The 14528-nt window shown below is 31.6% G+C and overlaps 1 protein-coding gene across 1 annotated transcript in view; it reads left to right on the forward strand.

Moving 5' to 3' along the window:
* The window catches only part of LOC126749472 (uncharacterized), an 18308-nt gene extending 7263 nt beyond the window's left edge, over positions 1-11045 (forward strand). Inside the window, exons 2-3 of the mRNA XM_050459162.1 lie at positions 5570-5833; positions 7098-11045. Of these exons, the coding sequence (XP_050315119.1) occupies positions 5570-5833; positions 7098-7309 (476 nt within the window). The 3' untranslated portion in view covers positions 7310-11045. The remainder of the gene's footprint in view (positions 1-5569; positions 5834-7097) is intronic.
* The last annotated feature ends 3483 nt before the right edge of the window (positions 11046-14528 follow it).

The following is a 14528-nucleotide window of genomic DNA, read 5'->3' on the forward strand; positions in this document are numbered from 1 at the left end:
CAGCCTCCACTGCTTGTTGCATCTCAGTATCAGAAATAATTTTTTTCTTTGCTGCATTGCTCCTCCAAATTATAGCCCACAAAACAACATGTTTTTACACCGATTTTTATAAAAAGAATGACTAAAGAAGGCAACAAACATAAAATGCACGTGGTATTTGCGCTTCTAGTGAAAACCGTACAACTGCTGCCATCTCTCCAGGCGAATCAACATTGACTTTGTACGTGTCCAGATAAGGTACACATGGCACACGACATCAAAAAATAAAACCTGTACAATCAGGTGCCATGTGTATCTAAAAAAAGCAAAAATTACATAAATTTTTACACATGCATTCGTTTTGATGCACACAGACACTGTTTTTAATAAAAAAAGTTACGTGGCCCGTAGGACCCAGTATTTTTTTTTTCTAATTGGGACTGGCAGTTAACGTGTTAAGTGCCTAAACTTCGTGTTAAGGTCCATCCCTTCCAGGCGCTTAAATTAATTTTTAAATACTTTAATAACAGGCAGAAATTTCCGGAGTTTTCCGTTCCTTCAAAAGAAGTTTCTGGCTCGAAAAATTAGATTTTTCTCATTTAAAATATGATTCAATTAGCTGGAACAATGGATGAATAAAAAAGTCTAATTTCGTGAAGAAAATTATTTAAAGCACGATAGCTTTGTGTTAAAGTCCCTTTTTTCTTCAAAATAAACATAATTTTCCAGGATTAAGCAATTTTTCAGTACAGTTGACCGCATTTTTGATTTCAAGCAACTGAAATTAACTCATATTTTTAACCAATTTGGAGCTGTTTTTATTAACTGCCTGGACGAATAAAAATGCATTATTTTGCCATAAAAACCATGTTTTAAGTGGTTAAATTTTGGGTGAGGATCTATCTTTTCCAGGCACTTAAATTAAATTTTAAATTTTATAAAAAAGAATTTTTTAGTTCTTCATGGTAATTAAAGTTATTTTGCTCTCTTAGGTAGTTCAGGCTCAAAGACATACAGGGTGTTTTTTATATATTGCGACAAAGTTCAGGAACGTGTTCTTTGACCAAAAATTCGCAAACAAGTTCCTATAAACATAGGTCCTAAACCTTTTAGATTTTGAGCTACAGGGTGGTAAAGTTTTAATAAAAAAATAATTTTTTTTCGATAACTTAAATACCCCTGTAGATATTTATCCAAAGATTGGTATGCAGGGTCTGTGTATCCAGAGCCCTTTACCAACATACTTTTATGTTAACATTTTTATGTTCTCCAGTGGCGTGTGTGCGGGTTTGCCACTAAATACTTTTATAAAGAAAAATGGTACGCCTCTGGTTTTTCTTGTATTAAAAAATATTTTTAAATTCCCCGTTTTATTTGCAACATTTTTGATTTCTTGGACTTTGTCCATTAGATGCACGGTTTTCGCACAAAAAATTAAGAAACATTTTTCTACTTTGACTGACTGATTACTTTTTCTATGATCGTTATAAAAAGTAAGTTTTTTTTTAAATTTTATTTAAAATTTCATTGTAGTTCATAATATGTCACTTTATTTAACATGTTAAAAAAAGTTACATATGAGTAACGTGTTAATATTTCACGCTTCCAAAATCGCGAAGTAGCCTGTGAACCTAATTTTTTTTAACGATAACTACGGACAACGCCGCCGCAACGATATCACATTCTTGTTTAAGAGTTTAATCTTTTTACCACATTCCTCCCGTGAAATGGTAAAACATAGTAAGTCATTTTTGCAACATTTTTACAAAATCAAATTTAAATGTGACATGATTGGGACTTAGCTTCTAGAGGTTTTTAAATTCGAGATTTCTAATTCTTACTTTATTTTCTATTTTGGCGCCTGTTTTTAGCTTTTATAGGACTTACTATTTTTTTCTGTCAGCAAAATCGTAATAATGCCAAGGAATAAAATAGTATCCTAGGTTGCTATGAAAAAATTATTAGAGTTACCGAGGAAATAAATAGTATCTTGATTTGCTATATCCAAACTTGTAATTTTGCAAAGGAAACAAATAGTACCTACAGATGCTATATTTAAAGTAGTATCTTGTTTAGTAGTGTTACTAAGGAAAATAATAGTATGCTGAGTTGCTATGATAAAATTTTCTATTTTTTTATGAGAGAAAAAAAATGTGTAAAGAAAATGACAATTTTATACAAAATTATATATTTTGAGAAAACCGACAAAGAAAAACAGCCAAAATAGAACAAAATAAAAATTCTAAAGTTTGATAGTAACAAAAAAGTAATACTAATCTTTGGTAACTATTACTAAACTAGGTAATTCAGTTTCGCGTTGAAAGCAAGTCAGAAGAACTTTCCGAAGTTGGAAGTATTTTCCTAACTAAAGGCACTAAATCTTTAAGAATGCATTATTTTTTATCACGGTTGATACCCCTATTATTTTTTTTACATCTGGTAATTTTAAATTATATTTGGGTATAATATATTATATAATATATATTTAGGTATAATTTTTTTGAAAAATAAATTTTTGGAACCCTTTCGAAATTCTGCTACTTTAACTTCGTTTAGCAATGGCATTGTTTCATCTGCTTTTTTCTCTTGCCTTGCCCCTTCTTTAAATTCATAAAAGTCTTCATAAGACATAAGCAGTGTTTTGTTTTTTCTTGATGTTGTAAGAATAAGTTCATTTAATTCATTCAAGTCGTAAACGTTAGCTCTTTTCTTTAAAGCTTTGCCTATTTGGCCGTGAACAGCATCGGCCTTCATATAAGAATGACCTGCTTCAAAATATTTAACTGTTATGCATTTTGGTCCCCAGTTAGAATTTACAATAGATGCGAATGTAGCATAAAGCCTCCAATCTTTATTTTGGGCACTACAGTTGTCGCACCAAAATATGTAGTATTCTACATCAGCAGAGGCTCTTTGCATTACTGCAAGGTAAGTCGATACCACATCCTCTGCTAATCTACCACTATGGGCTTCATGCCACAAAACACAAATATTTTCCCCATTGTTTAGCAGCGAAGCAAATGTTTCGTTGAACACAACTAACTTTCTGACAAAAACAGACGACTTTAGAGACATTTTTGGTAAAAGGAGAAATTTTTGCATGTCCACACTATAAACTCCAAATGAATTTGGATATCTTTTTTTGTCCCTGTCATCTTCGTAAGCCTTTCTTGCTTCAACATACAATAAATGATGTTTGTCAAAATCGGTACATGTAGTGCAAGATTCTCTTGATTCTTTACAGATTTTTTCGTGTTCTTTATGTAATATACAATCACTACATTCGTCTTGATTGGGTTGCTCAAACCAGATGTTTAACAAATTAAACTCATGTCGATATTTTTCATACGAGACCTTTTCATGATGTTCACAAAAGTCTTTCAACATAGATGTTACACTTAAATCCGAAGGCAGATATCTTCTATTAGAAGCATGGGAGAGCTTGTAATGGGAAACTTGTGGATTGTAAGACTCTATATGTTGCTTAAATAGTTCTCCATCTCTCTTATTTGAAGGCGTTGACTTTCCACGTTTATCAGTAACAATATCAACCCCTTTTGATACATTTTGTTTCCTCTTAAATTCAGTTATCATGCCGTTAGTGTTTAATCCATGTGTATGCAAAAACATAAGTTTGCATACTTGAACTTTCGTCCCATCAGATTTGTCCATAGTATAAGAAAGTGAGCACTGGCTTTTATTATTACTATCAGTTTTTCTCTGCTTAATTGTTTTAAATTCTATGTGTGCATTAAAATATTGACGCCTCTCTCCAAAAGTAAGTTTCCAAAATGCCTGGCAAATTTCGTTTCGTCCGTCTTTCATCTGAAAACTGATGCATTTGCACATTTTTTTTTACAAGAACATGCGTACAAAACATGATGCTTTTTTAAATGGTGTTCTATTTGCTGCTTTTCTGTTCTTGCTCTTTTCTTCTTTTAAGATTTTTTTTGTATTATTGGAGAGTTCTCGTTATTACCTTCATGACTTTCCGTACCAACGTCTGAATCTGCAATAAAGTTAAGTTTTACAAAACATTCTATAAAAAAATACTAATAATGCACCAAAATGGGAAGGTATACAATCATGGAATTTTCTCTTTATTTTTATTCGTAAAGTTTCATCATTAGGCGTATATTATTATTTATACTTGAACATAAAAAAATAAAGTTTATCTCAATGTGTAATATATATATACATAAAACATTCACGATATTTTTTGCACTTTCTGTACTTTATAGGTATATACAGTGGATATCTCATGCTATGTGGGTTATGCCCTAAAATCTAGATTTTTCTTAGTTTAAATAGGATTCAAGTGCCTGGAAGAGTGGATAAATAAAAAAGTATTATTAGCAATAAAAATCAGTTTTTCAATTAGGTTACTTTTGTATGTTAAAGTCACTCTTAAACCCTTTAAAAAAAGGGCATATTAACATCTTATTTCTTCGTGGTAATTAAAAGCAGCTTTTTAAAGCTACTTTTTACTACTAAAAAAAACTATATTATTCCTTTTTCAAACCTGAGTCAATTGCCTCCAAGGAAAGATAGTTATTATATGAAAAACTTTGTCAGTTAGCTAAACTTATAAAAAACTTATAAAAAAACGTATTTTGAAACCTCTTAAAGCAGACTTAATTTTCCGGAAAACTCTATTTTTTATGACCCCATTTTGTATTTTAAGCAGTTGAAGGGGTATTTTTACTACTTTCAAGCAGTCTTTTTGTGCAAAAACTAGATTTCTGTTTTAAGTAGGAAATGATAAATAAACGATTATTTTGCCATACAAATTTTTAGCTTTTTAGTACCTGAAATTTTACAAAAAAATGTGATAAATGTTTGCTGTGTCAATATTTTTTTGCATAAAATTAGGATTTGTTTTTCATTCTTTGTTTTTATGTATGCAACTCTTTAAGCAAAAATGAGTCATACAAAAAACAAACTTTTTAAATAAAACACTTTTCTATGCATTTGTTTGGGCAAAAATTAATAAATAAGGTGATCAGCAGACATTTAATAATCATTTAGACATTCCATGGAGGTTGATCGTACTAAGTAGTGATACCTACTTAAGTTCCAAATAGTATTTTCCTGAAAATGCCATTTTTTTAGATAATGCTTATATGAAATGTTTTAATCCTACTAGAATTGAATACTAAATAATTATCATTTATTTCAATTTATTAGAAGACTTTAACTATATGAATATGGAAAGGTTAACAATAGTTAAAATAATTTCATCAAATGTTGCAACTTTATTAATTTATTAAGTTGCAACATTTGATTATTCCTGCTACGACCAACTCTGATAGTTTACATTATTAATTCTGTGAGCACTTTGCTTAATAATTATATGCAATAGGCGTAGTTGTGTGTTTGCTTGGAGCATATTTACACATATAACAGGAAATTAGGACAATATCAATTACTATTATTAATCAGCTAATGTATGCTATTTTGGGATTTGCTAACAAATTTCTCATTCATGTATATTCAGAGTATGTATCTATGTAACAGCATTGATTGAACAATATTACGACCATTAAATATTATCTAATCTTCTAAGAAAAAAAAAAACGTTTAATTCTAGGTACACCTTTCAATGTAAACACAAGAAACAACACTAACGGGTTGATCTACGCCCCTGCAGACTACTACCGAATAAATCCCTCCTTGCAATGCTTTGACTGTAACTCAGAGTATGACCCAAGGTGTGGAGATCCTTTTGATAATTACACAATAGCATTCGTAAATTGCTCAGAAATTAAGCCTCCCGAGCACCTGCTCAATCCGGAACAGATGCAGCAAAATCAAATATTGAAGCCGACCGTGTGTAGAAAAATTATACAGAAAAGTAAGTTAAGTGATACGGTGTTTTAGAATTAGACTGTTAATAATAATGGTAAGAAACATGTAAAAGTTTAAAATTGTTTTCTTTTGAGTCAGAAAGAAAGTAAAAGTGAATTTTGAAGAAATACTTAGGCTAAATTATGTTATAATTAGATCAAGTATGATTGCTCTTACTGTTCCAAATTTGGTAGGGTTAAAACTATACAAACTATTCTTTATGGCACACTGGCCGTAAATCTCTCCGTTGAGTTTCTTTTTCTCGTTTCTTTTATTCCAATTGAATTAATGGCTTGCCAGATTATCCGATCTATCAAAATAACCCATGTTTTTCTTTAACTGAATTTGATGCTTTGAAAAAAAACAATTTTTTCTGATAGCATCTCAATATTCTAGACTTGTTGATGTTGTCTTCGTTACCAGCCTATGATACTGGAATTTCTGGAAAGTATTTTTTCAGAAGACTTTTTCATATGATCTGCCACATCCAGTTCTCTATGAGCCAACTGATAAAACTTTTCATTTTTCCAATTTAGATGTCACCTATCATCTCTTCTTACCAATAGTATTTCGAAGAAAATTCAAGCAAATCCAAAATAGATGCGTGCTGTGCAGGTGTCTTTAGTACTAAATTGATTATATACAGCCTTTGTTATTACTAATGTTATTCTTAAATGAAGTATATTTTTTTAAATCAGGTATATTACCTGCAGTAACTCCACCTCCCGTTTGTGCTTTAGTTTACCTATTTTTTCTAAGCAATTTATGCAGCTCAAGTCTTAATACTCCACCTCAACTTTTCCAATTCAGTTGGGTTTTTTGTCTTTAACTATGTTGTGTCCATGGTAAACCTCTCATCTTGGTAGATATAACTTTCTAGAAGTAGTGTTCTTTGAAACCTTCTAGCAAGTATGCGATTATTCAACTATGCGACAAAAATTTCCATATATTTTGTGACTTAACACGACATTTTTTTTAATAGGATTCTGCATCTGTCCCCAGATTATCACAAATCCTTACATTAACTAAAAATGTTTTACCATTTGAAGAAGGATATAAGTTTTGTCTTTACCAATAGGTCTCTTGATCATTTCCAATAGTATCTTGCAATCCTGAAACGTTGGATATTATCTCTTTCAATTAGAAGAAAGTTCAGGTACCCGTTGACAGTTGCTACTACTAAAATTAAAACTGAATTGACTTAATTACTTTAAACATGACTTGATCTTATAATCCGTTTTAAATTTTATAAATGAAACCGTTTTTTCTAGTTGAAGGACGTACAAGAATTATCAGAGAATGCGGTTTCATGCAGGACAAACGTGACGACAAGGAATGTATAAGAAGGAGCGGTACCAAAAACGTTGAAAGTATCTACTGTTCCTGCACCAAATCCCTCTGTAATGATGGTACTTCAGTTCGTCCAGTTTTATACGCATTATTTTTAAATTTTATTGCCTTCTTATTTAGTGGACTCCATTAAGTTCATTCCTCTTAGTAGACATATGTTTATAAAAATATTCAGACCTATACTGGTGGTGAATGCATACATAGGCTTCTAGGCTGCTTTAGTGACAGAAGAATGAAAATATTTGAATTAAAAGATGAAAAATAATGTTTGCTAACAAAAACACCAGTTTACTCATTTCAATCAAATTATTATTCACTTTAATTGCAAACCTTTTATCTAATTATTTCTGATAAATGGATCTTGATAAAAACAGTGTAATCCAGCAGTTCAGTTATATGGATTTATATATTAAGCATAAAGTACTGATTTCGTCTCTAATAATTACCGTCCTAATGAATATCTAAATTTATAAATAAGTAAACTTTTTAAACTTTGCTATTGATAAATACATATAGGCCAGAATTAAAGATAACTAACCACATATTCGTATTAATTTTAATTCATTATTTATTTATTGAAACATATTAATAAGTGCATTACAGGGCGACTCAAAAATAAATATGTAATGCTTAGGATATAAAAATAAAATTTTGTAAGAGGTAGGGGCGAATAGGATTCTCAATATCATTAAAAACATGCGTCTAATTTGTAATTTAAGTGCTCATTTAAGTATGATTTAGAACATTTAATTAAAAAAAAAACAAATATTCCTATTTTCAAATCTATCTTGGTTTTAATAATTTTAAGAAAGCTCATCTTTGATATGAATATTATAAAGTCTTAGTTCATGTTCTTACGAAAAATGTAGGTTGTTATTAAAAAGGCAGAATAGAAGGTTGATTAATTGGATGATTTTATTGTAATAAGCTATTCCATCTTTCAACTTTTAACACTCTTTGGTTTCATAGTTATGGATATTTTACCCAAAAAATATGACTAATAACAAATTTCAGTAAAAAGTACATTAAATGTTTGGAAGATCCAAATATATATTTTAAATACTTGGAATGAAAAATCTATCGTATGACCTGCCTCAAAGAAATGGCTTGAAATTTCAAATAGTTTCGCAAATGCTTAGAATAAAATGAGAAACTCGAATAATTATTTTTTTGCACATAATTATTTTATTAATCATTTTCAAAACAATTTGATAATTTCTATCGAATTAACACTGTATTTATTATATAGAAAATTTAAATAATTTATAGTTGGGTTACCGAACAGATGGAGTGGTCACGTGATCGATCTGCGCCGGAGGTGTGGCCTAGAGCCTCGACAGGGTTCATGACTTGGGGTTTTATTTAATTTTATTAGTCGAGCGGCTTTAGATCGTTTTGGTTGAATTTTCTACTATTCGAATATTTGATTCTTCGCAATATTGAAAAGTTGAGATTGTGTTTATTTTTTTGTTAATCTGTTTGTTAATAAATAATGGCTGACGCGCCACGTACACCTCCATTGTCACCCCCCAAGAAAAGAGTACGAAAACATTTGACCATAACTTGTTATTCCTTCTTTCATTTTAAAACACATATTTAAAAAAAGATAAAAGCTACTTAAGTAATTTTCAAAACCAGATTATGATCATACAATTATATTTTATAATGGCCGGGTTCATCAGAAAAAATCGCTCCCTAAGCGCTCGATTGTTGCTCAGGTATGACAATTTTTATTGGTCCTTACTATTATAGGCAAAACTTCCAGCGCTCAGGTAGCGCTCGGTTCTGATGAACCTGGCCATTATAAAATATAATTTTATGATAAAAAAGAGTTTGACCTGATGATAAAAGTGTTTGACCTGGCACGATTACTTAAAAGGATTACCTATCCCTTTTCGGTAAACCCCAATATATTAACATAACTTTGCATAACAAAATACATAAAAGGGATTATTATATCATTACCTGGCACAACCTCAAAATCAGTTACCCATTTTACAGGCGACCGTATTATATTATAAAAAAAGCTACTTACAAAGCAAAGCTGTACGGTAAAATAATTTAAAATAAGTAGGCATAATTCTCCTCGTCTAAATCTGCCAAGGTTGCATCGATGGGCGGGCCTATATTTCGCGCACATCATTTACTCCATATGGTCGGTAATCCGAGTATAGTCCTAAATTTTTTATTTTCTTTTAAGAAGGTAACTTATATGGTCAAAAGGGTTAGATAGACTACTTTTTCCTTGCCAGTTTTAATTTTTATCGAAGAAGTAAACCGTGATCTTATCTTCTTACAGCAATGGCTTTAAATTCCAGGAAGAAATTTCAATAGGCATCAACTGCCTGGAATAAAATGAAATGTGACTCCAAATATATGGAGTAATTTTCAGAGGAATTCTCAGGGTCAATAATCTAACAAATTATACGTTTTATCGAATGAAATTTTGAGTAGTAGGGTGAAGTGTAATCAAAAAAATGATAGTGGCCCTTTAAAATTTCATAACAAAAAAACCAAAAGAGAAATCGGGTTTATTTTTAGTAGGCACAGAGCTTATTTCTTTGTAAAATCAATGTCATATATATTTATTTTTTGTCTGCTTTTGTTTTTTTTATAAGCCAAAATAAAAAAAAAACATGTCGGCTGATTACCCTTGCCCCAGAGAACGGGGCAAGTGTACTCACGGCTCCTAACTGCCATATACTTACTCTGCCGATGGATCTGGGGCAAGTGTACTATAGTATGAAAAATTCTGGGTTAAAAAAAATAGCTTGATACCTATCTTAATTTATAAGGAAATTATAAACTTTTTTCGTGGAGCAATGATAGGGAATAAAACTCAAAGATTTTCTGAAAAGTATATTACGTAGGTAAGTTGAGCAAAACAGGCTGTGACATGTTTTTTTTTTAGTTATTTAACGTTATATGAGGTAAAAGTTAGTTCTCATCTTCGCCCTAAAGTGGGTTCTGGTAAAACTCGCTCTATATCTGATGCAGCCACTAAGTGATGGTTCTCTTGTTCAGGCCAGTGAAACACTGAACTATGCGCGTTTCGGTTTGATTTTTTTTTAAACTTAATGGTAGGTTGCGATTCTTCATCAAGCGTTGTTATTTGACCAGCATAGAAAAGTATACTTTTCTTTCCTTTAAATGAGACCAAAACCCAGTTTCCAATGTTAAGGTTTTCTACCCCTTTGAGAAACAATTCGTCTTGTTTTAATGCTTCTTCATCTTCTTCTAACCTTTTTGCATAAGTCTCAAAGGTGACGTCATCGGATTCACTGTCACTTAAAATTTGCGGTTCGTCTTCATCTGAAGAGCTCTCATTAACCCATTAACGCCCAATTTTGTTTTGTTTTGAAAATCGTTGAAAAAATAGTCTTGCCATGTTATTTTGGATAATTTTTAGCCAAAAAAAAATTAAAGAATTTTTTTTGTTTTTTAGTTTTTTCAAAAAAAGATGATCTATAAATAGATCGCTGGGCAAATAATTGATTTTTTTTTATAAAAAAAATATCTAATTTTTGCGGTGATATTTTACAAAACAAGTGGTGCAAAGCGTAATGTTACATTTTTTGCAGTAAGTAAGTGGGCGACTTTTACAAGAAGTGTATTGGCATCTTCTTTGAATGGTTCTCTTTTCCAAAAAATGCCCCTTTTCATCAAGTCTAACTTCATCAGGTACGCGTGATTTGGAGGTTGATGGTAAGCTCAGGGGTCTACCTTTCATAATACTTCATCCATGACCAAGCTTGAGATAGGTTACTGCAATCTCGCGCCTAAAATCTCTTAAATTTATTGATTTCTTCCCATTGATTCTTCGGTAAAGCTGCAACGAATTTATTACTGCCATATCTATCATCCTTGTGGCTTGAGTTGATGGCGATGCTATGCTTCTCCAAAAGCCAGTCATGGTAATCCACTCCTCCCATGTATTTATTGTAGTTGTATATCAGTCTAGGTTGTTGGGAAACTGGCATTCGAGCTTTTTCCTTCCTATTCCAGCATGGAACTGAGGCTACTGGCTCTACGTGATCAAAATTAGTGGCCATTGAAACACACTTATTGTCATTCCATTTAACAATTAGTATTTCATTTTTGATGTCAAATCTAAAATCATATGATCCACGAGGCATTTTTTCCAGTGCCTTCGTTGATTGTAATGGGCACTGGGCAGTCCGATTTTCCCTTATCGTGCCAGTAGCTTTTAATTTAAATTCTTTTGGCTTGTGAAATAGCCTATGACTACTAAAAAAAATTATCGAAGTAGACGGAGTAGCTTTTTCGGATTTTCCACAATTGATAGCATTTCTACAACTACCCTGGTACCCAAAGGCTCTTTTTGTTGATTTTCTTCTTTTCCAGCATAAAGTGAAAAATAAAAGCAATATCCGTCTTCGCCACACATTGCCCATAGTTTATAGCCAAAACGGATTGGCTTGGCTCTAATGAATTGTTTTAACGAGTGCCGACCATAATACCTAATAATCATTTCATCAATTGACAGACTTCCTTGAAAAATTCCGAATTTTTTAAAATTATTATTAACTTTTTCAAATAATGGTCGTATTTTATAATATTTATCATTTGTGTTATCTTTAGCTTTAGTATTGTCGACAAAATGAATACATGATTTTATTTCCAAGTAGGCATTTCTACTCATAGCATTTTTCACGATTGATTGGCACAAATCGTCTTCATCGGACCAGTAATCTCTTTCAGAGGGTAAAGTATGATAGCCACTAAATATCAAAAAACCAATAAAAATCCTTATATCATCTTTTGATATTGTAAATCCATGTCGATTCTTTTGGGTAACTGCATAGTTAGTAGTTTGTTCTCTTATCATGCTGTAAATTTCATCATCGAAAGAGTGTTCAAATATGTTTACTGCAGAGGAGTCTTTCAATGTAGCTTTCATATCATTCTCAGCTTGTAAAAAATCCTGTTCGGCTGTTTAAGATTATATTTAGGGGCAGTTTTGATCCATTTAGTTTCAAGTTTTTGCTTTTTTTTTCTCAGGGAGTAGACGTGCCAATGGTAAGTTATCTTCTTCCTCGCTTTCGTCATCTTCATTTGTCTGTATTTCTACATAACCAGCAATATCTTCTAAGATAGGAATTCCAGTTTCTTCATGGTTAAATACTTCCTCATCGGTTAGCTCATCAACATCGGGTGGCAACGCTAGTATGTCCGCATCTATTTGCTCTGACTACAGGTACTGCACTGCATCTTCTAGATTTTTAAATATATTAGGTTTGCTCATTTTTATATCTGAAATAAAAAAAAAATCTTACAGAAAAACATTTTTTTATATCTAATATAAGTTATAAGTATTTTTTAGAAATTAAATTTAAAAAATTATCTCTGTTTATCCCAGCGATCTATTTATAGATCACCATAAAAATCAGTGTTATAAAAACTAAAAAAAATAGAAACATGCAACAATAACCATTTAGCTACATTTATTGAACTCCTCCTAATAGAAATATAATACATAATTTAACTTACCTTAACAATTTTTAAAGCTATCTCAAAATATAATAGTCGATGCACTTGATAAAAAAAATGTCTCCAACGAAGGTCCAATAAAATAAACACTTTCGGTCGTACAATGAAGTAAGGCACTAAATAGGACCGATTTACAATCAAAGTAACGATATTGGTGGTAGGCGCGGCTTAAAATTCACCAGACACATTTTGATGACCTGTTTGATGTTGTGATCTATAAATAGATCGCTGGGCGCTAATGGGTATGTTTTGCTGTTATTTTTTTTTTATTCCTTCTTTGTTTTCTTTGCTAATTCTTTCGCTTTCTTTGCTTTATCTTTCACTATTCTTTCATCTTCTTTTTCTTGCTCAGCCTTTTTGTTTTTTTCTATGTTTTCTTTTGCTGTTATAATTTCAGCTCCCGGAGCTACCCTTTTTCTTCTTTCTTTTTCGTTAGGGCGATTGCCTCACTGTTTCCAGCAACATTTCTTCAAATGATACAAAACCGCTACTTGGTGCTGCTATTAGTATTGGTCTACTTGGCCCTGCTATTGGTTCTGGTCGCGGTTCTGATGCTAGCTGCTGCGTGGTTGGTTTCTCTCTCGATGGCTCTTCATGGCTGCTTGTGCTGGGTTCATTAAGAGGTTGTTCTGTGGCAAGTTGGGGATTTCTCAAACGTTCTTCATATCTTCGTAGAGCTTCTGGATCATATTTAGAGCGGTCGATGACAGATCTATTAAAATGGGCACATTCCTCCTCTACGAAAGCCCGATGTCAGTAAAGCTGGATCTGTCTCTTTCCAAATTGTGCTCACAAGTACCGAAAAATCTTTCTTGGTATTTTAACACCCACATGTTTTCTTTGGTACTCCGCTAATTTGGAATCCCACCGTGACTTAAGGCTCTTAAAGACCGCTAGGTCCATGGGTTGCAATAGGTGGCTGGAGTGTGGAGGTAATTTAAGTACCGGGTGTTTCAAATTCGAGCCACATCATTGGGATTTCGGAAACGGTAAGAGATACAGGGTGGGTTAAATTGGGGCAAAATTGCGTATTCTTATGCTTAACAAAATGCCGTTTTAAAATTTAAAAAATTCCGACTACGTACGAAGTTATTCGGAAAATACCGAAATTTTGGAAAATCGTTTTTATTTTTTTGTGAGGTTATTAAAAAACATATTTTAAAATAATTGACACTTTATTATTGTCACTTTTTCTCCTCTACCAGATGGCGTCGTCAAATTTAAAATCCGACGTTTCGTCTTTTGGCAACCATCATCAACTTTATTTTTTTAAATACGGCCCTGGAATTTTTTTTACTCATTTTAATTCCCCTTTTTATTCTTAGAGAAATGACATATCACATAGTTTAATTTTCCAATATTTTGATGTCAAAAATTTACTTTTATTAAAAAAAAGTTAATACTGTCCTGTTGTTTGAAATAAAAAGTAATAATTTATCTTAACACTATCATTTATTGAATAAATCAATGTTTTTGACGAAATTTTTTAATTATTAATATGGTAAAAATAGTATAAATTTGATATATTATACTAAATTTTAACAATAACAATAGTAACAACTATAATTTATTACTAATTTGTATGTTGAACAACACAAACTAAAAATAATAGAACTTAATGCGAAAAAATGCAATATTTTAAGTTTAAAGTAAATATTCAAATAGTTGACCCTGCACCTCAATACATTTCTGTATCCTTCTACGTAAATTTCCAGACACTGCCCGCTGGATAGTCCTGGCTCGTATACCCCTTAATTCTGTCAATAAATTTGCACGTAAAATGTTTGTATCAATGTTTATATCATTTAGGGTGTTCTTAAATAGTCTGTTCTTTAAATAGC

This window comes from Anthonomus grandis (genome assembly GCF_022605725.1).
Source record: "Anthonomus grandis grandis chromosome 1 unlocalized genomic scaffold, icAntGran1.3 Chromosome77, whole genome shotgun sequence".
NCBI classification, from domain to species: domain Eukaryota; kingdom Metazoa; phylum Arthropoda; class Insecta; order Coleoptera; family Curculionidae; genus Anthonomus; species Anthonomus grandis.